The 26811-nt window shown below is 41.4% G+C and overlaps 1 protein-coding gene and 1 non-coding gene across 4 annotated transcripts in view; one reads left to right on the top strand and one right to left on the bottom strand.

The window, feature by feature from the left end:
• The window catches only part of ADCY8 (adenylate cyclase 8), a 214681-nt gene that overhangs the window by 139527 nt on the left and 48343 nt on the right, over positions 1 to 26811 (top strand). For all 3 annotated transcript variants that reach the window (XM_072774518.1, XM_072774517.1, XM_072774516.1), the window contains 2 exons: positions 10189 to 10289; positions 26230 to 26431. In XM_072774518.1, the coding sequence (XP_072630619.1) occupies positions 10189 to 10289; positions 26230 to 26431 (303 nt within the window). The remainder of the gene's footprint in view (positions 1 to 10188; positions 10290 to 26229; positions 26432 to 26811) is intronic.
• LOC140604392 (U6 spliceosomal RNA) lies at positions 13284 to 13389 on the bottom strand. Its single transcript, XR_012007297.1, has one exon. It is a non-coding gene; the product is annotated as a U6 spliceosomal RNA (small nuclear RNA).

Raw genomic sequence — 26811 nt, 5'->3', positions numbered from 1 at the left:
CCATGTTATTAAATATGCAGTTGCAAAACAATTTGTAACTACATACTACTTTGTTGCATGTTTTAACCATTTTGGGGCTTTTTACCCAGATTTTCACTGTTACAGATTATAAACTGCATTGCAGTAAACATTGTCTTAGTTAAATCATACATCCATGCTTAATTCTTTCCTTGGGATAAGATCCTAAAAATGGCAGCAAGAGAACATACATTTAAAAATACTTGATGTGCATTCAGAAATTGCTGTCAAAATGGTGCCTTTACTTTTAAATTGCCACTTTGATAAGAAAGAGCACCCCCCTGTCGCTTTTGCTTTTTTGTTTTTTTTTATTATTCTTGAGGCTGGAAGTCTGTCTGTACATGTTTTTATGTTTTGGTCTTTCTATTTCTCCCTTTGTGATTGGCGCATTTGTCTTAATTATCATCTTTCATTGAGGTGCTCACCTCAGTGTTACTGATTTGTGAGTATTCTTTATATCTATAGCGAAAGACTTAACCCTTCAACACTTAGAGGAAGGCGACATTTATCAGCCTCTGGTCCTCATTTCTCTTCTAAGACAAGACTCTTTATTTATTACTTGTGAAGCTTAGGATAGGGGAGACAATTAATTACAATTATTTATGGATGTTTTCAGGCCAGATAAACCAGCCCAATACCTGTAGTGCCTGAAGAGAGCTCAGTAACACAGGGACATGTACTCAGAGGGACCTCAATAAGCTTAGTGTTCAAACAGTTATTGACACCTTCCTCATTGCGAGTAAAGAGTAAGCTAAGTTTAATACATACTTCAGAATTGGTTTACGGGAATTTATGCTTTCGATGTGTGCATTTTAGAAGGCTAAGTATTAAAATCAAACCTTATCAATGATGACTAGATTTCCTTCTTTTTTTTTTCAGTGCTGGCATCTTTTTGCTAAATTCCAAAACTTTTTCCTTTGAGAAAAGGCCTCCTTACATGATTGTGAAAATTCTAAATGATAAAAAGCCTCTTTGTGCTATGCTGATATTTTTTCAAGTAGAAGATCATCTGAGGATCTTTTTAAAAATACAAGTACCCGCCCATCGCTCTGTCCAAAAGATTCTGATTTTCCAAGGAGACCTATCTTTAGGATTCCAGGATTCTTTTGTCCCAAGTTGGTGCCCCCTCCGCCTTCTCTGTCCTTGGCTGCGCATTAGGATTTGGGATTGTCACTTGCCAAACACCCTCAGAGATCAGGTCATAACAGAAGGTCCTAGATTCACACTGGATGCCAATATGGCCTCAGGCAGGCCTAGAGGGAATGTCTCCATAAGGCTCACAGTGTTCGTAGAGGCTCAGACTCTGGAGTCAAGCAGACCTTGGTTCAAATCCCACTTTGGAAATAGAAGTAAAGTACGGTTGATGAATTTATGGGTTCTTAGTGGATGCTGACATGTTGAGAGCCTTCCCTCATGCAGATGGACATTCATAACACCTCCCTTATCCCACAAGTGTCTGGTCTTTGTTAAATGACAGAAAAAGAACATACACTTGATTACTGGATAGACATGGCTTGAATCCAGTTTCTACCAACCACTGACTAGGTGACACAGGACAAGTTGATTTCACTGAGAGAATGATGATCATGATACCTGCCCCTCACTAGGTTGTAGCGAAAATTAGTTGACATGATTCTCATGTAATAGATTTTTGAATAAACGCAATAGTTATTCTCTTCCCTTTCTTTGTGATTAATGCTATGTCAATCCATATCTGGGTGAGGCTAGACCCTCACTTAACAGAAATCTCAGACTTCTAAATCTTTTTTAAGGAAACTACCTCACTAAAAATGGTGGGAAGAGACATTGTTACTGTGTCTTGTATACCAGGATCACAGCCTTCATAAGTACATAATCACTTAAGTATGTAAAGGAGGGCACTAACCAACTTCATACCGGCAGGAAATCGCAGGAGGCCTTCCCAGCCCTCCCTGCCAGTCATGAGAACACAAGCAGTGGTCGTCTTGGCCCCTGGGATGTATTGAAATATGTAAGAGTCATTCAGTTGTCTTTTCTCCAAATGATTGTATTATTCCAAATTCTCCATTATCACCATCTTCCAAATAAGATGGGCAAGATTGGCTCTCTTTAAGGCATTGCATGCTGGATCACCCCCAAAGGCCATGCCCTTCTTCCCTCAACACCAAGCCAGCTAGGGATTTTATATTTCACACATAGGTCTTACTTATGCTCCAAGCTCATGATCCCTGGGAAGCCCCTCAGGCACAGCTCAGAGTATTTGCTACTTACTGACTGCTTCGGACATAGACCAAGGCAGGTGCTGTTGGAAGACAAACATGGCTTCCACTCTATCCGAACTGAACACTCTAGCTTGTGATCTTGGGCAGATCATTGAACTTCCCATCCTCACAAGGTTGCTGTGCAGATGAAAGACAGATAATTCTTAATGAGTGCCTCAAAGCAGCAGTGCTGCAATGCAACTGACATTTGTTGATTGCTTACTACTCTACTGGACCCACCATACACATTTTATATTTGTTACCTCATCTAATTTTTACAGCAGTCTTTTCATGTAGGTATTAGTTTTAATAAATGAGGGAAGCTCAGCAAGTTGGGGTAACTTTCTCAAGGCTCAAACGTGTAGAAGACAGCAGAACAAGGATTCACATCTAACTCTTTTTCCAAAACTCAGATTTTTTTTTCTACTGCACATTGCAAGATCTTATTGTTTTCAAGTGTCTGCTTTTCACATCATTTGAAATGTGTTGAGGGTGAGGCTGGTGGGATGAACAGGAGGCATTATATAGCTATGCATGTGGCAGATACCTGGGGGGGGGGAGCAGGAAAAATGCAAAATTAAATGGGAATTTCTCTCATCTTTTGTTTACCACTCCCACACACACAGACCCATGCACATGCACAGACTCATATGCACGCATACACATACACACACACACACACACACACACACACACACTGCCACATGTTCTTGGCAACACCCAGATAAAACAATGACCACCCCATCACTCTCACTGTCCATGCACCTCTGAAAGTCAAATAACTGAATAAATAGATATGTAAGATCCCTCTGTCTTAGGGCAGGGGGTGAGGGGTGGGAGGAGGGGATAGGAACGTTGAGCCCTCAAATTGTCCCTGAGCTATGTATCCAGAAAGAAGGCTGGGTGGCATGAGCTATAGAGGAATGAGTTGTGAGACCAAATGGCTTGAGAGGGCAGGCAGACTAGAGAAGTGCCATCTCTAAGGGCCAAAGGCATGTTAGACTAAACTGAGGGTGAGCTTCCTTTTCACACACAAGTCAGCTACCAGCTTTTGTCCACTTTCTAAGTAATAACAATAATACCTGTCATAGACAGTACTTGTAATGAACCAAGTTTTGTGCTGATAACTTTCAAAACATTCCTTTGATGTTACCCTTCTTTCTGTCAGCAGCCACATAAAAACAAGGATTTGTCACACAAGGGAGCCGTTAGATAATCCTTTGGCTGAGTACAGCTGGTTCTTGTCTGCATTCAGAATTTCTCTCCGTTTCATCTACCTTTTATTAAGAAATCGAAGTTAAGTAGTGGCTTGAAAGAGTTCTGGAAAAATTCATCATAAACTTTGACATGTTTTTTTTCTTTTTTCCCATCTACTCCTGTATAACGAGTGGAATGACATCATTAAGGAGGAATTTTGGCAAAGCCAAGAAAGCTAGGTGGATGAATGAATTTTCTAATGGATTAGGATATTGGACTCTGGAATTAGGTAATGAAGAAAAATGCATGTATTTTTTTTTCTGGGAGATGTTCAGAATTTGTTGAACCATTCTGTTTCTTATTTAGGTGCAGAGAGATAGGAATCTGGATCCTGAACCATATGGTCTCAGGTGTTCTCTCTTATTTTTCTGAATCAGATGCTTCCTGATCATTTCCATGACCTTCTGTTTTAAATTATTTTTAAAAGAATTATTCTGTTGTGGTCTCAGGTTATTCTTGAGTTCTTACTGCTCTTATAAGGCCCAAAGTAGCAATTATGTAGGCCATCTCCTTCAGGTGGGAAGAATGGATTTCAAAAAGGCTTCGGAAGAAAAGCCATCCCTATTCAAACAGTAGCTTTGTGAGACTCCTTTATGTTCATGATATTATCCTGTAAAATTACTGCTATTTCTAACACCCTCTAGGCAGTCAAATGATATCAAGAGGCATTTCACTTGTCTCTTTTTCCCAGGCCAATTAGCTAGCTCCAATCCCACAAAGCCAGGATTTTCAGTGTCAAAAAGACCAACTTCATCCATAAGTGCAATGTACAATGGTAGAATTATAATGATTTCAACCCAGAAGACATTGGCCCCATCCTTAAAGCAATCCTAAAGCTTCCTGTGACGACATTACCAACACCTACAGCCTGAAGCTTCTAGGCAAGGAACATAGGAGTAGTTACCACTCCCTTGGGCTTATCATGGCTTGGGGAACTGAGTGAGTCAAGAAAGGAAGAATCTGTCCTCCCAAGGATGGGATATTTGGGAGAAAGTGACCTGGAAGATTTCAGTTGAAAACTTTGGAAAGTCCTGTTTGGAATTCTCATATGTCAGCCAACCTTCCTACCAAAGAAGGATACCATAATATGCTATCAAAACACTTTAATGATATTGTATGGTCTTTAAGGATCTTCTGTTGTGGCTAGGACAGTGTTCTCCCAGCCTCATTCTTCTGAAGTTGTTCATCTTAGATATGCGTTTGCATGATTTCTCATGAGCTTAATATTAAAGATGAAGAAATCTACCTTTGTTCAAAGGTCAGGTTACTTGGGAAGCAATATGACAGTGAGACATTCCTCAGACAAACCTGTCACTCAGAAATACTCCTGATGATGATTTGGTTAGACGCTAGACACCAGGATAGGGAAGACGGTCTATTTCAAAATATGAAATTATTGAAAATTAGTCCCTCCCCTTTTTTGTTGCAATCATGCCTTTTACTCAAATGATCAATTCAGGGTGCTCTAGCCATTGTCATGCTACATAATGCATGAGTTTAACAATAGAAGTTAAAAAAAAAACAATAGAAGTTAAATTCCTTCATTCATTCATGAAAATGAGCAGATGGTCCCAGCTAAGATTCTTCTTTAATTTAACAAACATAAGAATTTGTACTAATGAGAGGTGTTTCTCGAAAATGATCTCTTTTTCCAATTAGATTTATCCAAAGATGGAACAGGCTCTCAAGTGAGGGGTGATTTCCTCCATCACTGGCAATCTTCAGGCAGGAGTTAATGGCTCATTTTGGAGAGATTTTATGGAGTGAAATTGGCATGAGTAAGCATTGGACCAAGGTGACAAATGCAATCCAATCCTCCTGTAAAATTGTGTGATCTCACATATGCAGCTGGATAAAAAGACAGTATTGTTGCAATGTGGACAATTAACGAGGTCATTGCCTTGGCTGGAACTCTTTACATCTTAAAGAGATGCGAGAAATTAGCCAGCACTCTTGAGCTCATAGCTGAAGTGGCTAATCTAGAAGAAAAGGATAATTTTCCTCTACATATATAGGAATATTTTCCAGGCCTGACTCAGGTATAGATACAGAAGATTGGAAGCCCTGTTCATCACCTCTGAAAGCTAGCTTCCCTGGTCACACCTTTATAGATGAAGAATCTAGAATAGACTTTTCTTTGTGTGACCAAACTCAGGTCCCAGGCTTCCTTTTGATAGAACCTGTAGGAACCCGTAGATCCTCATGGCCCCAGTGTCATTTCTAAAGATCCCTTTCCAGAGGATGCAGGGCTGATATACCCAGACAAGAACAAAATGGAGCACACAGTTTTCCTGCCCCCACTTCTTGGAAGGGACCCCATGTCTCAACTTGGTCAAACAAGGAGGAAACTTTTATTTTTAAAAACATCTTTTAATCACTTGGAGATTGTGGTTCTTCTTATTCCATTACTCCATTAAAGTTCATTGTGTCTTTCCTTCCCTGCTGTTGGTTCACCCACGCAGGCCTTAAGAAAAGGGCTCTTTCCTTGGTATTGCTTTGCCCTGAGGATCCATCCATCAATCATGAAAATTCAGCAGTGGCAATTTATTAAACTCATTCACAGGGTGTTTCTAAGGACCATGCTTGGCCCAGATCATGCTTTACTCTCATTCTAACCACAATTTACATGAACACAAATTTTTAACATGTTTCCTTTCTTGGTATCATGAACCACATCACTGAGATATAGCAAGACACGCTACAGTGCACTCTGTGAAGAAGATAAACCTGCCTTGAAAACAGCAAGGTAGCAGCTGATAGTGCAGCCAATGAGACGTGGCACTCTAAGGCTAGACTCTGGATCCGTTACTTCCAATCCCTGAAGTCCCAGGGTTGAGTTACTCAATTATTCTAATCCTCAGATTTGTTATCTGCAAAAAGGGGATATGATACAGTGTCTTCCTCAAAGTGTTGTTGTGAAAGCCAAAAGAGCTCATCCACGTAAACCACATGGCATGGTGCTTACCCTGCACCAGGCATTAGTTATTATTATTAAAATATTTTGCAAGATTTTGACCATTTCCTAAATCAACCAGAACCCAACCCAGATTGGAAAAAAAAAAAAAGTAATCTAAATTCTAATTGAAGATCTCAAAAAAGCATTTGTAACTTGTTCCAAGTGACATGCTTTCTTAATTGATATTAATCCCAATATAGTTGGCTCAAGTACTGGTTTCAGGCATTTTCTGCTCTCAGACAGTGGTCTAATAGAGCAAACACTATTAGAGCTGAGAGATGTGGCCTATTGTCTGAACTTTGCCACCAATCCCCTAACTGACCTTGACAAACTCTTTCTCCATATCTGATGCTCAAATGTCTCATATACCTACACATGTATATGAATATATATTTTAATATTTTCTTGCCATATATATTCATATTCTCTTGCAGACCAAGGACTCAGTGAATTTTAAAGGCCCAGTGGTCATTTCCAAGGATACCTTTCCTAAAAGTCCCTGGAGAAGTGGAGAATTCTTCCTGCTGGTCGAGGATCTTTTAGGAGGCAGGGGAAGGAATAAAGGCAGGGTCTTTTCCTGAGACAAAAAAAAAAAAAAAACACACACACACCACAAACCACATACAAGATTATAATTCCTTTTAAAAGAAACCTTTCTAACTTGATGGACCAATCAGTCAGCCACACTCTAGGGAACCCTATGGAGTACAAGGAACCATTTTGTACAGTGGAATGGAAGACAGCATTCTAGAAGGCAACACCAAGGTTGAAAGCAGGCTTAGAAAAAGTAAAAAGCATGGCAATAAAATAAGTACAACTAATTGATTATAGGAAACACTTGTATGAGGTTGCCATGCCCCTTAGGCACCTGCTCGAGGCATTTTGCATCTGTTAATTCTTTCATTCTCTCAGCAACCCTAATGAGAGAGTTCCTATTATTATCCTTATTGTCTTGGTGAGCAAACCGTGGCATAAAAAGCTTAGTAAACTTGTCCAGGGCTCTATAGCTGGGAGGTATTGGAGCCAGGGATCCAATCCAGGTAGTCTCATTCTAGTTTAGTTCATTTTGCTCACCACTGAGACTTAAAAGGATAAGAGGGGCCACGTGAGGACAGAATAGACGTGAGGTGAGCAGTGTCTAGTGATAGCAGGAGAGAACGGACGTGTGACTTAATATAGCTGCGAGCCTGAGCGTTCAGACCTTCACAAGTCAAGAGGAAGTGAAATGAATCACTACCTAATGTCAGTACCCTATTATCCGGAGCCAATTAGGAATGTTCTTTCCATAGTTCTGTCCTCTTTTGTGCTTCCAAAGTAACCATGCGCTCCATTCTGAAATCCAGCATTTTACATTCACTTGACATCAGGGTCCCAAATATTAGAAGACTCTTTCTTGTGACGGTGCTGGCACTGGATCCAGACATGAAAATAATAGAATTTATTATTAAATTCTGGGACAAATAAGATAATAACATTGGGAACCTATGAATTATATTCATCTCCCTCTCTGACAGATCAGAAAAGCGAAGTTCAAAGAAACTGGCTTCCCTCACAGTGAGGCACAGAGTGGAAGATTTGGAACCCGAGAAAGTCTTTCTAGCCTGCTTGAAACACCTAAAGCCATGTGCAACTTTAGGTTGGACAAATGAGGACTATGTGACATTTTGAAGGTCATCAGTGAGAAGCATTCAGGAAAGGAAAGGAGGCAGAGACTCAGACTTGGGATCTATAGGAAAGATCTCTTCACAGTAAAAACGGACCCAACAGGGAAAAGGAAGCCTTTGCAAAGGAGTGAGTTCTCAGGCACTGGGAGTGACCAAGTCTAGGGTGTTTAGAGCCTGTCCCAGACCAGAAGAAAGAAACCCACTTGCCCCAACAAAGCAGAGAAGGTCATCTGAGGAAAATCAGCAGGCATTTGAGTAGATCTTAGGGATATCACAGAAAGGATTCCTCAAGGCCATTACAACTCCAAGCTGTGGTGATGATGGTGGGGATGATGAAGATGCAGAAAATGAGGAAGATATGGATTAGGTATACTAAAAGTTGTTGTTGTTTTAAAAATCTCACGATCAGGTCAATGTCACAACACTGGTGTGAAATTCATGAGCCAGCTAACAAGGGATAATTATATCTCATACAATTAGTTGTTAAAAGAAATTCAAACATGTATCTTCCCTTGCGTTAACTCCTTTGGGGCTAACTTACTGATTTCCATGCTGGCATGCAGATACCTGTCTATGATTGTGTTCCCGTTCTTAGGTAGCACTCTTTGTAATACAGATATTCTGTAGTTTTTTTTTTTCAGGAGTGAGGGTGACTTCTCATGATTCTTTGGGGAAATATTCCAGTTTCCCCTCCAGACACCAAGCAGGTTGTCAGCAAGCAGACAGAGGTCTCAGTACTGGGGAACAGATGAAAAATCATTGCCCTGAAGCAGCAGTGAACGTGCACTCTCTGAGTAGTGTTGCACTTCCCCCGTGGAGCTTGCCAGCTGCAGGACATTGCTATTCCCCACATCTTAGCCATAACACTCAGCAGTCCATTAAGTCTAAAACCCCGACCACACCAAGAAGTAAGCAAGAGAATAAAAATCATGCAACTGTTGATGGTGACTACCGCACCAACCACAAGTTGGACTGATTTTATTATTTCGTTGACCTGACCCAAACCTTCTCTTGGTATTGGGGATGTGGAGCCTGCGGTATTGCCAGAATTTTATTTACTTATTTCTTTTATATAATTATGGAATTTCAAACCAGGGATTACAAAGTTCCAAAGCCAGGCTTAGCTTTCTGTTCCCCTGACCTAAAAATGATCTGCATGCTGTGTCATCTATGGCAAGTTGCTTGACCTCTCTGGCATTGAGGGAAAATGAGGGGCTTAATTGAGACTAATTCTTCAGTTATAAAGATCCTTTCCCCCTTCTGAACGAATTGGATTCTTCTTCATTTAGGGACCCCAAGATGGTTCAGAAAACTAGACAGGAATAGGGAGAGTGCCTATTGAGTGTTGGCCTTCCAGAAGCTTTTCAGGCTAAACAGTGAAATTACTGAGCCCTCTGGATAATCAAAATGAAGTTAGCACCATTCCACAGGGCAGCCTGGAGCAAACAACAGAAGGACATGGAGCACATGGGGCGATCATTTGGGTTTCGCCATGTGAAATGAAATGCACTTGCTGGAGCTCTCTTAGGCTGCTGTCTCTTCTAATATTCTGTGATCTTATTTTTTTTTAATAGTTTTCATGAAAAAAGGAAGCCGGAAGACTCAGGTGAAACCTTTGCCTGTGTCTCACACCTAACAAAAAACAGCGCAAGACCCTTCCATGACTTAAGTTTACTCATGAAGAAAATCAATGTGAATTTGATTTGTGACATATATGGATGTGTGCTCTTCTGTTGGTCCAAGTGATGCTAGCTCAGAAGGAGGAGAGCTGGAGAGGCTTGCGCAGAGTCCCCATCCTATTCCCTTTTGCTGCAAAGGGAATTGTATTCACACCTGGGCTCTCCCTGGAAAGTTGGAGGGAGGGATGAAGTTAATGTTCCATGAAGGGTTAATTAAGATACAGATTCCTCTTTAAAAAAAAAAAAAAAAGATCATGTAATGCTTTATTTCTTCTCGCTGTCTTCCCTCAACCCAAGCACTGGTAAAACTTAACTGATCCTGAAGTCGACTTTTGCTGTGAAGTAATTTATTCTCCTTTTTCTTTTAATTACAGTATTCTCAAATGAGGGATGAAGTATTCAAGTCAAACTTGGTGTGTGCATTTATCCTTCTTCTGTTTATCACGGCCATACAAAGTTTGCTTCCTTCTTCAAGGTAAGTTTTCAGATGAAATATCTCTGTGAGTTCATGGTCCCTCACCTGGAGCCAGCCAGCTGATCTTTCCAAGGGATCAGAATTTAAAATAATGGGTTCCAGGATCCACACCCAAATGTTTGACGACATCAGTGTCTATCCTGGTTGTCTTACTCTGCGTAATCCCATTGCTCTGCCCTAGCAATGGTCTTGCCCATAATCATAATAAAAACAACAAACAAAATCAAAACAGGTCCCACTCTTTTTGACATTGCACCCATGAAGGCAGCAAGTAAGTATTTGAGCCTCTATCACCCTGGTTTTGTTCCTCTGTTCATCACCTCTTTGTTGTTCATAGATTCAGCATCCTAGGTTCCTGGGCCAGCAAAATTGGCACTTTAATCATACTGCAAACACCTATATGAGGCCAGTCACTGTTCCAAATACTTTACATGCAGTAACTCATGAAATCCCCATGGTAACGCTGTGAGGTAGGTACTGCTCTCATCCCCATTGTAAAGAGGAGAGGACTGAGGCCCAGAGTAGTGGAATACTTTGTACAAGGTCTCACTGTTGAAAATGTTAGAGCCCAAATTCCAATCCAGGAAGTCTCATTCCAGAGTCTGGGCTCTTGACAGTCTATCAGACCCAGACATATATTGTACAGGTCACAGGTGCCAGAGCCAGCATTTGAACTTTGTCCTGGGTCAGTCCAGTAGCCATGCTTTTTGCTCTTCCTGCACTTTAAGGAAGCTGCTGCCTCCTTTCTCAAGTAAAGTCCCTTCTCCCGAAACTTGCCTTGAATTTTCCCCTTTCATGTAATTGACACATATTTGTCAAATTCTAATACAGGTTGGCAATATGCCAGTCCTTGAAGGTGTATAATGTTGTAAGAGGAGGTCTGCATCCTCTAAGATGTAATTTAACAGGAGAGAGAGACATCAATGATGATGTCCAGTTAATGAGTGTGTCATTAGGGGGAATGTGCTAAATCCCTGCCACAGATTGTCTCAGCAAAGCCTCAAAGGCAACCAATAAGTGAGTGGGCACTCTTATTTCCATTTTGTAGATGAGGATTTATCTAAGGTCACATACCTATATAATGGCTGAGCTAGGAATTGAACCCAGGATAGAGTCTGAGTTTCTAACTATTTAGCTACTTTGTACCAAAATCACCATTTCATTCTGACCAGATAGCTTAAGGGAGAGTTTGTAGGAAAGGTAGTATGTTGAGCTGAGCAGGATGAGATAGAAAGAGTATGTGGAAGAGCATTCCCAGCACTGACAAAGGTACAGGGGTATGAAAAACTTTGTGTTTGTAGTGTAGAGGGCGAGTCTAGGGTAAAGGGTTTGTGTGAAGATGTAGTAGGCGCCATGGCTGAAGAAGGAGTGAACTAACACAGGCTCTGTGTCTGCAATGATAAAAGGGGTTCAAGCTAGGGAACACTCCAAGAATGGCCATGCTTGACCTTCTCTGGATTAGCAGGGATACTAGGAGAAGGAGAAAGGGAACTCCAGGGACATGGTGGCAGAAGGTGGTGTATTTCTGAATCTTTCAAAATTTCCACATATCTGAAAAGCTAGATAGCAAAACCAAACACTCGGTGGACTGTATTGACAATGAAAACAGATGAGATGATGCTCCATAAATTCCCAAATAGAAGTGGGTGGAGACAATCTCCCAGTCGCCACAGGATTAGTGTGACATCAGCATCCATGCAGGAGGAATCAAAAACAAGCAAGTAGGCACCTGTCATGTCTGGGAACAAAAGAACTCCAGATAGACAGAATATCTATCTAGCCAATAAATATTCACTGGGAAGTACCACAAGGCAAATTGAAAAAGCAGCTGGAAGTGAGGGAGTTTGTCCAATCCAGCACCCATTGAGTGCAAAGGCCTACAGTAGGGTCTGAAGAGCGAGAACTGTCACACACTGGGAACCTGCCACACCGACCACCCTGTCTCCCTCCCAGGATAGCACCTTGGAAGGATCTGTGTGGGGGTAATCAAGAAGATCCCACAGTCCACAGTAAGGACTATAGAAAAGAGGAAAAGCGAGGGTTGTTGTAAAAGTGGAAAGAGAATATAGCCATCACACTTTTGAACTCCACATAAAAACAACTAAAGAGAGAGCTCTGGAGAGGTAAAAATTAACTCTCCTAAACCACACTATTTCTAGAAGTTCAGCAAAGTTAGTTTGACACAAAGGTGAGCAACAAAACATGCTAGTGGCAATCCCATGCTCAGCTATTATATGAAAAAAGAGAGGAAAAAGTAGATCAATGTCCTTACAGTTGATGAAAACACTCCAAACAAGCCCACAACGTATATCAAACCTTTAACTTACTACTTCAAAAGGAATGGAAGCATCTCATGTGACTCAAGACATGAAATAACAACCTAAACCAGAAGTAGAAAAATTTAGAAAATCACAAGAGAGCTCAGGAAGGAAATAAAAAGGAAAAGAAAGATACATTTCAGAAATGAAGACCTAAAAAGAAGGAACATAGAGGACATAAACACAGCAAGGGATGCCTTGAGAGGAACAGAAGGTGAGAAGGAAGAATTTTTTTTTATTATTAAAAAGAAGAGTAAAAGGCAGAGTCCCCTCTCCCAACCTTCCCACCACACTGACAAGAATCCAGAATATTAATGGTGGACTATGGCTGAAAGAACTGCAAGACACAGACTCTTTCTGAGGAGGAGTTCTCAGAAGAACCCAGTTCAAGAGGGAGGACAAAAAGAAGAACAAGAGGGATTTGAAGCCACTGGTACCTGTGTAGCTATTGCAAACACTAAATGTAGCCCAATTCCAAGGGAGGTTCACTGAAATCCTCATAGTAAAGATCAATTGGCCTCAGGTTCTCCAATCTGATACAGTGTGACCAGTTTTCAGCCAAAAATTACAAGGTATCCCAAAAGGAAAGAAGAGACAAAGCAGTCATTAGAATCAGCCTCAGGGATGACAAAGATGACAAAATGATCAAAAAAGGAATTTAGTATAACTATTTTTAATGTATTAAGTGTTCTTCATGAATTTGAACATCATCCTTAAGCAGAGGCCATGCTAATCTTCTCTGTGTTGTTCCAATTTTAGTTTATGGTGCTGCTGAAGCAACCACAGTATATTAAGTGTTCTAATGGAAAAATTAGACACCATGCAAGAACAGATAGGCAGCCTAAGAAGAGTGAAATTCTAAGAAAGATCAAAAGCAAATGCTAGAAATAAAAACACTGCAACAGAAATTATGAATGTGTTCATCAGTAGATTCAACAAGGCCAACAAAAGAATCAGAGAGCTTGAATATAGGTCAGTAGAAACTCTCAAACTAAATACAAAGAGAAAAATAAGTGAAAAAAAGACAAACAGGTCAGACCATTTAAGAACCCACTTAAATACAAAAACTCAAATATGTTAAAAGTAAATGGATGGAGAAAGAGATACCATGCTAACACTAATCAAAATAAAGCTGTAGTAACTATATTAATTTTAATCAGAGTAGACTCAGTACAAGAAAAATTATCAGTGGCAAAGAGGAGATTACATAATGATAAAAAAAATCAGGTCTCAAAAGGACATAACAATATGTATGTTATGTCTGGTATCTGCCTACAAAGAGAGTGTCAAAATACATGAATATTAACACATGGGCCAAAATAAAATCTCAAGAGAAATTTCAAAATATTTTCAATGAAGTGAAAATGAAAATACAATTTATCAAAATTTGTAAGAAGTAGTAAAAGCAGTGCTTAGAGGGAATTTATGACAATAAATGCATATATTACAAGAGGAAGATCTAAAATCAATAATCTAAATTCTACCTTGGGAAACGAGAGAATGAAAGAAATTTAAACCTAAAATAAGCAGAAGGCAAGAAATCATATAAATTAGGACAGAAATCAACAAAATTGAAAACAGGAAAACAACAGAAAAAAATCAACAAAACTGAAATCTGGCTCTTTGAAAATATCAATAAAATTGATAGTATCCTGGCCAAGTAAACAGAAGAGAGAGGCAGAGAGAGCAACACACACAGAGATATTATCAGTATCACAAGTGAAAGAAAGCGTTTTGCTACTGATCCCATGGACATTGAAATGATAATAAAAGAATACTACATACAACTCTAAGTCCGTAAATTTGATGACTGAGATGAAATAGACCAATTTGTTGAATGAGACACAAACTATCTAAATCCATACAAGAAGAAAAGGTTAACCTGAATAGCCCTCTATCTTTTTATTTAAAGATTTTATTTATTTATTCATGAGAGACAGAGAGAGGCAGAGACATAGAGGAAAAAGAAGCAAACTCCATGCAGGAGCCCAATGCGGGACTTGATCCTGGAACTCTGGGATCACGTCCTGAGCCGAAGGCAGACACTCAACTGCTGAGCCACCCAGGCATCCCTGAATATCCCTATACCAATTAAAGAAATGGAGTTAATGATTTTAAAACTGACTAAGAAATAAAACACCAAATCTAAATGGCTTCACTGATAAATTCTACCAAAGATATAGAGAAAAAATAATAACAATTCTACATAACCTCATCCAGAAATTAGAACTGGAAGGAACAGTTCCTAACTCATTTTATGAGAGCAACATTACCCTAATACCAAAATCCAGTAAAGATTTTGAAATAATGCAAAACTATAGACCAATATCTTTCATCAATATAAACACAGAATTTCTCAATGAAATATTAGCAAATCAAATCCAACAATGTGTGAAAATAATTATACACTAAGACCAAATAGAATATATTCCAGATAGGCAAGGTTTATTCAGCATTTGAAAATCAAACAGTGTAATCCACCCTATTAACAAGCTAAAGAAGAAAAATTGTATGATCACATCAATTGACACAGAAAAAGCATTTGACAAAGTCCAATGCCCATTTAAAGTGAAAATTCTTAGAAAACTAGGAGTAGAAGGGAACTTTCTTAACTTGATAAACACAATCGACAAAGAACCTATGACTAGCATCATTCTTAGTGGTGACTGACTGGAATCCTTCCCCTTAATATCAGAAACAAGATGAGAATGTACTATGTCACTACAACTACTTAATATCATATTACACATCCTTGCTAGTAAAATAAGACAACAAAAATGAATAAAAGGTATATGTATGGGAAAGGAAGAAATAAAACTAGGTATTTCTGCAAATGACATGACTTTCTACATAAAAAAAATCCCAAAAAATCCACCACAAAAACTAAAACTGGTGAGCAAGTGTAGCAAGCTCACAGTATACAAAGTCAATATATAAAAGTCAGTTGCCCCCATATACCAGCAATTAAAAATTAGCATTTGAAGTTAAAGAAAATATTTTTAAAACACCAAAAGTTAAATACTTAAATATAGGTCTAACAACATAGGTACGGGATCTGTATACATAAAACTAAAAACACCAGTGAAATAAATTTTTAAAATGTAAATAAGTTCTATGTTCATGGATTCAAAGACTTGATATTACTAAGATGCCAGTTCTTCCCAACTGGATCTAATCTGTAAATTCAATACAGTATCACTCAAAATCCCAGCAAGCAAGTTTGTAGATATCCATTGATGAAGTTAGTTACACAGAGGAGGCAGCATAACCAATAAAATACCAAAAAACAAGCAAACAACAAAACTAGAGTATTTATACTACATAATTTTAAGATAATATAAAACTACTGTAATCAAGAGAGTGTGATATTAAAGAAAGAATAGACACCTAGTTAACAGAAGAGTGAGCCCAGAAATAGACTCACACTAATGTATATATAATCAACTAGTTTGTGACAAGGTGCACAGTCAATTCAATGGAAAAAGGATTTTTTTTTTTTTTGGCAAATAGTACTGGAAAAATTGGATGTCCATATGAAAAAACAAAAGAGCCTATACACCAAACCTTGTACCTTTCAACTGGAAATGGTCCATATACCTAAGTACAACATTATAAAATTCCTAGAAGAAAACACAGGAGAAATTTGTGATCTTGGGTTTAGTGGTGAGTTTTTAGACATAATGCCAAAATCATGATCCACAAGAGAAACAACTGACAAGTTGGACTTATTTAAAATTAAAATTTCTGGTGTGTGAAAAACGCTGGTCAGGGAATGAAACCACGGGCCACAGACTAGAATAAAGTATCTGTAACTCACATATCTGATAAAGGACTTCTATCCAAGATACACAAAGAACTCTTAAAACTCAACAATAAAAAAAAAAAAAACTCAACAATAACAAATGAACTACCCAATTTTTTAAAATAGGCAACAGCTCTGAACAAACACCTCACCAGAGAAAGTACACGAAGTCAAAAGAGCATATGAGAAGATGCTCAATATAATTTTCCATTAAAGAAATGCAGATTTGGGGATCCCTGGGTGGCGCAGCGGTTTAGCGCCTGCCTTTGGCCCAGGGCGCAATCCTGGAGACCCGGGATCGAATCCCACGTCAGGCTCCCCGTGTATGGAGCCTGCTTCTCCCTCTGCCTATGTCTCTGCCTCTCTCGCTCTCTCTGTGTGTGACTATCATGAATAAAAAAAAAAAAAAAGAAATGCAGATTAAAACAATGATGCTATACCATCACATACCTATTAACAATGATGAGGGCCAGAAAATAAGGAAGCATTAAAATACACACATACACAATGATGGGAGATTGTCAGAGGGACACAGGAATCCTCTGAAAGAGCTCCCAAGAGCCAAAATGGAACAACCTAAGGAAGAAAATAAATAAAATAGAATTGGGCTGTAACCCAAAATATAAAATAAATATCTATGGGTTAATCCTGATAGAAATGAATGATTCAATGAATAAATCAATTAAGAATAGATCAATCTCCTATTCAGAAAAATCCCAAATAATTTATATACTCTGTCCTCAATGGTGTAATTTAACTTCTCACTCCTATGGGGGGGATGTGGCTATGCTTAAAGTAACTTCCTTCCAAAGAGTACAGTATGCATGGAGGGAAAGCATGGAGAAACATGACAAATGTTCCCAGTCAGCTGATAAAGGTTCTCATCAACAGTGACGAGTCATGTTGGATGAGAATGGCACACAACCTCTGTGGTCTTCCTCTCAAAAACCCATAACCTAATCATGAGGGGGTGGTGGTGTGGGAAATATCAGAAAGGGAAACAGAACATAGACTCCTAACTCTGGGAAACAAACTAGGGATGATGGAAGAGGAGGAGGGCGGGGGGTGGGGGTGACTGGGTGACAGGCACTGAGGGGGGCACTTGACGGGATGAGCACTGGGTGTTATTCTGTATGTTGGTAAATTGAACACCAATAAAAAATAAATTTGTTATTAAAAAAAAAAACAAATTCCAATTGAAAAACATTCTACAATATACCTGGCCAGTATGCCTCACAACTGTCAAGGTCACTTAAAGCAAAGGAAGTCTAAGAAACTGTCACAGTGAGTAGAGCCTAGGGAAATAGGACAACTAAAAAATTGAAGGTGGTATCCTGGATTGGAGATATAAATATGAAAAGTCCCATAAAGAATGTCCAACCCAGTATCTATGAGCATAACAAGGGGACAGGCAGTGCTGTTGAAATGATAATCCAATTTTTATTAAAAAAATTTTTTTGAAGATACATATGATTCCAGAGTTGTGGCAAGAAACACACAAGATGAGCCTGGAACATCTTGTCCTACTAGAAAGTAAGGAAGCCATCAAGTTTATTAGCCATGTCTAAAGGACTCGGAAGCCATGGTAAAGAAGTTCCCATTGTCCAAAGATGAAATCATTTAGCTTTAGTATGGCTAGTTGTTAAAATGTTCAGTGAAAACCCACCAAATATTTTTAGCTTTATGAGTTTATAATGACATTTTTGAAAGTTGGTAACCAATGGTTGAAGATAGAGAACTGATTGGTTATCTTGGAAATTGTTAAAAAAAAAAAAAAAGAAAAGAAAAAAATATGTTTTCTGTCTTGCCTGCACGAAGTGTACCACAAAATCACAAAATAGATGAGTGGAGACATCATAAAATTATTCATGCTAATAATTTTCAAAGAAATTATAGAATTAAAATAGCACCATTTTCTAATATCCCAGTGAATTAATGGATCTAGGAATTGAGCATCAGAGGATGTTATTAGCACAAAAGGAGAGACAACCATGTCTCCTGATAGGAAGAACACAACACTTTTATAGTCTTACCAAAAGGATTAAATCTAAGTCTGATCAGGGTTTTGAATCCAGTTTCCAACTTGCAAGAATCATGGAGGATAAAGGATATTGAATGAGTCTGCAAAAGTAAAATCCAGGCAGTGGGAAATGCTATAGGCCAATGGCACATATTCTTTAATAAATAAGTTGTAATGAAAATAAAGAGACAAAGAGAGAACCTGCACATTTTTTGAAAGACTTAAAAGATAAAGAAAATTCAATTAAAAATGGCAAGATTGGGATCCCTGGGTGGCGCCAGCCGTTTAGCGCCTGCCTTTGGCCCAGGCGCGATCCTGGAGACCCAGGATCGAATCCCACGTCAGGCTCCCGGTGCATGGAGCCTGCTTCTCCCTCTGCCTGTGTCTCTGCCTCTCTCTCTCTCTGTGTGACTATCATAAATAAATAAAAATTTTTAAAAAATGGCAAGACTAAGCTGTAGTGTCTAAATATAGATGATAAAACTATAAAGGGGAAAGGAGAATGATTGATTGGGGGTGGGAGAAAGGGTTATAATAGTGCCCTACAAAGTTCTATTTTATGAACTTAGTGGTCATTACAAAGGCAGACACGTTATATATAATAGCTCATGAAGCTATACTTTGGTGTGGTTTTCTGTATTTATGCTTAATTTTTATCAAAAGTTTTTTAGTGAGAGAGAAAAGGAAAGACTGTGTACCTCTGCTAAATTGAATCCCTGTTATGAGCCAGACCTGCGTTAGATCCTGAAAATGTATCAGTGAACAAAAAAGACAAAAAAAAAAGTGCCCTCCTAGATCTTATAATCTAGTGGTTGGAGTCAAAGAAGTAATTAAAATATATGCATAAGTCTAGATGAATATGTAGCTACTTCTATGCTATATCTCCTCTGCTGTGCATGCAGATAATGCACATACTATATAGTAGATAGGTATTTGCTATGGCAGTGAATGAATCAGGAAAGGTACCAAGGAGGGCCACAAGAGGATGGTTTTCCTGACTCCCCAAGAACTATGTGGGATCTTGAGGATGCTCTCAGGGTGGTGAGCTGCAAGAGACAACAGGGTCTTGCCAGATTCACCCAAACTTCCCGGGCTCCCCTCTTTGCTCCTGCCAGTGGAGAGTCAGAAGCCAAGAAGGGCCATATCTGGTGCATGCTCCCCCCTGACTCCTGGAGCACGGGGTGTTGACGTTCCCAACAAACATCCTTTATGTGCCTGTTTGTGCTAGACAGCAGAGGTACACAGTCCTGGTCCCTGCCGTCATAAAGCTTACAGTGTCAGGGGTAGGAAGATAATTAGCCAAATAGCTAGGATGTGTATGAATGAGGTGAGGCAAACAGATCAAGGCAGGCTTCCCAGAGGAGGTGACATTGACATCTGGACTGCCTCCTGCTGGACCAGCCAGGTCACCAGAGAGGACTGAGGTTGGGGAGCGGGAGGACTGGAAAGTGTCTGCAAATGAGGGGTGTGTAAGGCTTAGCTGGGGAATTGTGATGGGTTGGCAGAGAAGACATTACCGAAGCTTTTATTCAAAGCAGTGATGTGGTTGACTTTGTGTGTAGAAGGATCACACTAACATGGCAGATGAAAAGGCAGGAGGGTCTTTAGGGAAGACCAATAGAAGGCAGTTGCCAGACTCTGGGGTGAGAAACGGTAGGGACAAGATAACAGTGGTGGGGGCGTTGGAGGGGGTGGGGGCGGGGACCAGAGAGGAAGAATTTGCTAGATGGTTAGGGCAGAGATGGATTGGGCTATGGGGGATGGAAGAGAGAGAGGAGCCCAGGGCGGCACTGGGACAGAAAGGCTGGGTGGGCTCCCTTCCCAAGGGCCATGACCAAGGATGGGGACTCAGCCCCGAGACCCGGTTCCTGGCTTCAGGGGAAGAGACGTGCATCCTCAGGCAGCAGCTGGCCAGCAGGAGTCTCTGACTCTGGGGTGCAAGCTGAAATAGCAGCTGGAGCCCCAAACTCACCTGCACAGTCAAAGAGAAGAAACTGACAGTGAGGAAAGCATCCCCAGTTGATCCCTGACCAGACAGTCGGCATGTTGTGGGATTGAGGGGTCCCTGTGCCCCAGACGCACAGCAGAGGCTTTCATTTACATGTGCTTGTTTCCTCTCCAACTCATTTTGTGTCTGATTGATTCTTTGCGGCTCAACAGATGGTAGGTGCCTTTCCCTGGCATTTCTTCTGTCATGGACTTTTGAGCAGAGGAGGCGGGCTCTGCCCCTATGACCATGGCTGACTCCCAGCCCGCAAAGCAAAGCGTCACGGACCCTGGCAAGGACAGTGCTTGCTCGGCCCTGGGCTCCAAGTTCCACACGCACGCAGATGTTCCTCTCCCAAAAGGATAAACTGAGGAAAGGACAGAAATATTATCTTTTGTGATGGTAGCACAGTGTATCTCAGTCTGCAAGCATGGTGATGAAAGGGTAGAGGACAGACAGGGAGGAAGGGGGGGACAAGAGAGGAAAGGAAAGAAGGGGGAGGAGAAAACATGCAAGCAAGAGAAGGAGGCTAGGGGAAAAAAAGAAAGAGGCACCGGATCTTACTACTTCTGTGCACCTCTCTAGCTGTATGTATGTACTTGACCTCTCGGGAACCTCGATTTTCTCATCTGTAAAATGGAAATAGCAATACCCACTTCCTAAGGTTGCTGTGAGAGGTAAAAGAACCATATCGATTTTGATAAATTCTGGTTCCCTTCCCTTTCCTGAGCCGTAGTATTTTCATCTGTTGAAGTGGCTAAGAATACCTACCTCTCAGGGTCGCTGTGAGGCTCAACAGCACTATTGGACCCACAGGCTTTGCAGATTCTGGAGGGTGGTACAAATGTCATCTTTGGATGTGATCCCAGCTTCCGTTTACGACTGCACCCCAAGCTGCCAGAGGCTGTTCACTCGCACTCATTGATCTCCACCTTCCCAGCAAACAGCCAGTCGTGATGCCAACCCAGACTCTGTTTTAAAGACAGACTGTGGAGAGCAATTAGAACTTAATATCTAGAAATGATTTGGAGAGAGCTGTTTGCAAATCCCTTGTCATTTTTTTTGGACTCAATTTCAGAAATGAGAGGTTTCCTTGCCTCTTATGGACACCAACAATGCAAAGCAAATTCAGAGCCCCTGGACGCCTGAGTAGCCCTATAATTAGATTTAAAAAACTATAATTGGTTGTTACAATGTTTATGTGTGCAGAAAGAAATGAACACTGAGGAGCTGCTGCAGAGAATCTTGGAGAAATTTTATAGGCAGCGCCAGCGCCTTGCATCTTATAATTAATATTCTTCCCATCGATCTTTGAAACGTCCTCGGTTTTCTGGATTTCACTGTGAATAGAGAAGACTTGATGTTTCTTTAAATTCATATTATGTGCTAAGCACACAGCTTTATTATTTTAATCTCAGAGCCTCCTTTAAGAGGTAGACTTAAAAATTCTGGTTTTGCAGACTAAAAAAATGATGCTCAGGAGAGTTAGTTACCTTGCCCAAGGCTGTGTCCTTGGTTAGGTTTTGGGGTTATGGGTTCAAACACCCAGGGTTTTGTTCACTCTTCCACTCACTACCCCACATGCCCACCTTTTACCTAAGACAGTAGGTCTTAGCTCCTTCCAGCTGCTGTAACAAAATACTACAGACTGTGGGCTTATAGACAGCAGACCTTTACTTCTCATAATTCTGGAGGCTGGAATTCCAAGATCAAGGCACTGGCACATTCAGTGTCTGGTGGGAGCCCTCTGCCTGGCTTGTCCCTATGACCTTATGTGGAGGAAGAAGCCAGGGAGCTCTGTGGGGCCTCATAAAAATGAGGGCATTGACCCCATTCACGAGGGCTCCACCCTCATGACCTCATCGCCTCCTACATGCCCCACCTCCAAATACCATCGCATTGGGCATTATGATTCAGTATCCAGATTTGGGGAAATGCAAGCGCTCGGGCCATTGCTCCTCCCTTTCCTTTGTTTCAGTAAACCCAGAAGGGAGTGCTCATCCTTTAAAATGGTATTAGGGGCTCAGGTGGGTTCTCTGTGCCAATCCCAGCATACCGAAACACCCCACCAGAAGTGGACCCAAAAATTCAACAGCTGGATGGGCAACAAAACATCAGTTTTGTACATTGCCAAGCAAACGCGTGCTTTGCCTGTGCAAAACTACAGCCTGGAATACAGAACGTGGCTGAAGTCAAGAGACCACATGGTGTCCATTCTGAATCTCCTGGATCTCTACTTGTGTCTCCTACTCTACCTCCCACACCAGTGTGGGATCTCACGACTACAAAGCTGAGAAAGACCAGTACAAGGCACATCAACTGCCACCCCCTCCCCGGTCCCAAAGGAAGGAAGATCTGAGCAGTTGTCTGTTGGTACTTCCTGGTGACATCTGAGCTTCATTGCCAGGAGGAGATAGCCAGGCCTCTTCTTACAGAGAAGGTCCTGGTTCTGGCTTCCCAACCATCTTAGTGGGTCTACAAGAAGTGTTTATGTGAAGGGCCAGCGGCCGAACTTCACATAAACACTGAACTTCAACAGTGGCTCTTCCTTCCAAGAGCCATCCCAGATAGGCTCTGATCAGGCTAATGGCAGACTCCTCCTAGAAGCAAGGGGATGCGCAGAGATGCCAGAGGGTGAGTGAGAAAGAAGCCTTTTCCCTATGAAGGCTGGTGAGGGGAGGAACAGCATCTTCTCTCCCCACAAAAAGAGTTAAGTCAGCGAGTAAAGTTTATTGAGCGCTTTCTGTGTGCTCAGCTCTATACCAGGTGTCATAGAAGAATCCAGAGAAAAACAGCCTTGAAGGATGAACAAGACATTCCCCCCAGGAGAGAGCACAGAAGCAGAAGAAGCACAGTCCTTAGGGCGGAGAGGAGAGAGCAGGAGCCCCAGGCCAGGCAGGCCATGCAGGTCCACAGACTACCCAGATGGCAGCGAAGACTGCAGAGGAGTCTGAGGCTCCTGCCTAGCAGCTCTCAGAGCAATCTTTGCAGGCTTTGCTTCCGCCTCACACTTTGAAACAAGGCATTCATATTCTCAGTGGCTGCCCCATGGTATTGAGACGCATCAGGCTTGAAATTGGCCCCCTTTCTCCAGGGACTGTCTGACAAAAGCGATCCACCTGTGTCCCCTTTCATTTGCCTCCCCTGGGTGCCCCAGAAGGATGGTGTGTTGCTCAGGAGTGTTTTTCCAGCCTGATTTGGGGGGATGTTTCCCATCTGCCCAGAGCCCTCTGGGAACCCACTGCTGCACAGACCTTCTGTTCTTATCTAGAACTCCTGCAGAGATTTCCTGTCAAGGTGATCCATAAAATCAAAACTGTGCAAGCATTAAAAAAGAAGAAGAAGAAAAAGAAGAAAACTCTAAAACCTCCAACAAAAAAAGTCAGAGAGAGTGACTTTCCAGATTTTGTGATGCTTGAGCACGCAGAGGAATTTACCAGTCTTATCTATTCCCCACCTTGCAAATGACTTGCCTCCTGGGTGTCCTTCTCTCCTGATCATTTGACTACATTTCCTAAATTCCTTTTGCTGCCTTCTCTTCTTCCAGCCCATCAACTTCTTCTGTAGCTTCACCTGTGGTTCCCTTACTTCTTACCCTCCTTGGGCACACTCCTTCCTTCATAGATCTTCAACCGCCACCTGTTCACTCCAGACCCATAGTTCCACAACCGTCCCTCTAACTGCCTAGCCATCTGCATGGCCCTAGCTGGATGATCCACAAGGACCAAAAATTCAATTTTCCCCAAATCAAGTTCACCATCCTTACCCTCTATGGACCAGCTTCTCTTCCTGCATTTGCCATTTAAGACGGCAGAAGCATGAGAGTCAGCCTTAATGATGCCACTCTGCCATCCACCTCCCCCCAACACACACACAAAAAACATATGAAGAGAACCACCAGGTCTTTCCTTGAACCTCCCAGTTATCAGTGCTGCTACCTTATGTCCCTCCCTTGGTAACTCGGGCCCCAACTATCTAAACCTCTGCTAAACGCTTTCTCTCTTCTTCACTCCATCCTCCACCTCCCACCATGACTGTTCCTCAGAGACACAGATCTGACCCTGTCCTTCCCAATTAAACATCTGGAACATATGTATCTCACCTCCATGTAGAACTTCATACACAGCATTTGGGAGAGCCCTCACTCTCGAGCCCAACAGCCTCACCACTTGGGTTAGTGGAAGTTCTAAACACAGCGGTCACTCTTACTCTCCTGATGCTCTTCTCATGCTGCCCACCTTTCCCTCCTTAGAACCCTCTCCTCAACCTCCAAGGCCTGACCCAAATGTCCCCTCTTTTGTGAGGCCTCCCTTGATTGCTTTTCCTGTTTTCTAGATGATGGTTGTGCAAAACCCTTTATGGATCATAGCGTATTATCCAATAGTTCATCGTGTGTATGTCCATATTCCCCTCTAGATTATGATCTCCTAGAGGATGGAGAACATGTGTCTATGTATCCCATGGTGCCAACTACTGTATCTGGGAAGAAGCTTGTTGAATGAATAAGTAGATGAAACCACGGAAGACAAAAAAGATGACAGCACATGTGGGAGGTCTATTACTCGTGAAAGTGATTAGGATGGCACAGTGGACTTTAAATCTTAGCTCTAACACTAACCAACTCTGCAACCCCTGGGAAGTTGCTTTTCTCTGAGCCTTAAACCTTCATCTGAAAAAAAGAAAAAGAAAGATAAAAAGACTTGATAAGTCTGTTCCAAGGAATGGACATCAGCAATTATATAAATTGCTTAGCATTGTGTCTAGCACATAATCGGAGCTCAGTATATTACCGACGCTAGTGCTATTGATAATAAATATAACAATTCAGGCAGAAGGATAGTGAGGCATTGTTAGAAGAAGGTAGGTCTAACTTCATTCACTAAACATATGTTTATTGAGCACCAACCAGTGGAAGATGCTAAAGTCAAATGGATGAATGTCACTGTTTAGAGGAAAGAGCCACTTCCATCAAGGTATGCTTCAATGTGCAACAGTTGGCTGGACAGAGAACAAGGGGTGAATTCCCAAGGGGAAGCAATATGCCTGGTGAGAGGTTGGTTGGTAAGGAAAGGAAGCAGTTAGAGACGCCTCCAGAGATGGGGTTTGAGATCACTGAGTTGCTACAAACAGCCTGACACCCAACAGAGGTGTCCAGTAGACAGGGGCTACCATGGGCCTGAGCTTTAGTGAGACCTTGAAGCGCAAGATGTATACTTTGGGATGATGTTGAAGCCTTGAGCAAGGATGAGTTCTCCTTAATGTACTACTCAAATCATACCCTTACCCATGTCTCAAGTGGCACATGGTATATTCCACGCAAATCTTGGTACTCAAGGACCAAACTGAGCAACTTGGAACAGGTTCCAAGTTCAAGTTCTTGGCATCGGAGTAGACCAAGAGGGAAAATGTTTCATAAAATCCACTACAAAGGGGAAAGGGCATCTGGGTCCCTCTCACAGCCGGGATATTGAGATAAAATTCCAGTGGTGTGTTACCTTGGCAGCAGTTGCCTAGTGAGAAAGATGAATGAATGATAAAAGAAGTAAAAAATCAAAAAAAGGACAGGAACAATAAATCAAGTCAAATATTTGATGGTCATTTCAAAATTTCTCCACAAAATATTCTAGAGATGGGTATAATAAAAATGTCTCCTGCTGATAGTCCTTTTCCTGAATAATCAGAGCTTTAGAGAATTATTGGGTGCCAGAGTTGGGGAAGGGCAGTCATGGATATGCTTACCTTCCAGTGTTGTCCAGTGAGTGGGGATCAGACAATCAATGCCATGTGACCCAACATTCTGGGTTTCCTTTCAGGGTGATGCCAATGGCCATCCAGTTTTCCATCCTGATTATGCTGCATTCGGCTCTGGTCCTCATCACGACAGCAGAGGATTATAAGTGTTTGCCCCTTGTCCTCCGGAAGACATGCTGTTGGATTAACGAGACCTATTTGGCCCGGAATGTCATCATCTTTGCATCCATCCTGATTAACTTCCTGGGCGCCATCCTGAATATTGTAAGCATTCCAAATCCATCAACCCTCTGGCTTCTTGCAGGCAGGCAAGAATGAAGGGTGTATGAAGCCTGCAGCTTCTTGCATGGGTACCACTTCCCTTCATGTGCCTGGTGCAGCCCCGAGCTTAGGGACAGGACAGAGATGCAGCCACTGTCAGAGCTGTGCACTTTACTAGTGGCAAATTGTCTCTTTCCCAGTGGGGGAGGTCATTTGCTCCAAAGGAGCTCAGACGCCCGTAAGTTTCTATATTATTGGTGGCCAATCAATTATAACCATGAATCAGAGTTCTGTCTAATTAAGTACCTACCTGCTATGTGCCATGCACTGAAGGAGGAGCTGTACATGTTTTTCTTGTTAATTCCTCACATAAACCCCGTGAG

The sequence above is a fragment of the Canis lupus genome, chromosome 14 (genome assembly GCF_048164855.1).
Source record: "Canis lupus baileyi chromosome 14, mCanLup2.hap1, whole genome shotgun sequence".
Lineage (NCBI taxonomy): Eukaryota > Metazoa > Chordata > Mammalia > Carnivora > Canidae > Canis > Canis lupus.
Note: the sequence above shows the minus strand (reverse complement) of the source record. Positions and strands in the feature narration are given on the sequence as shown.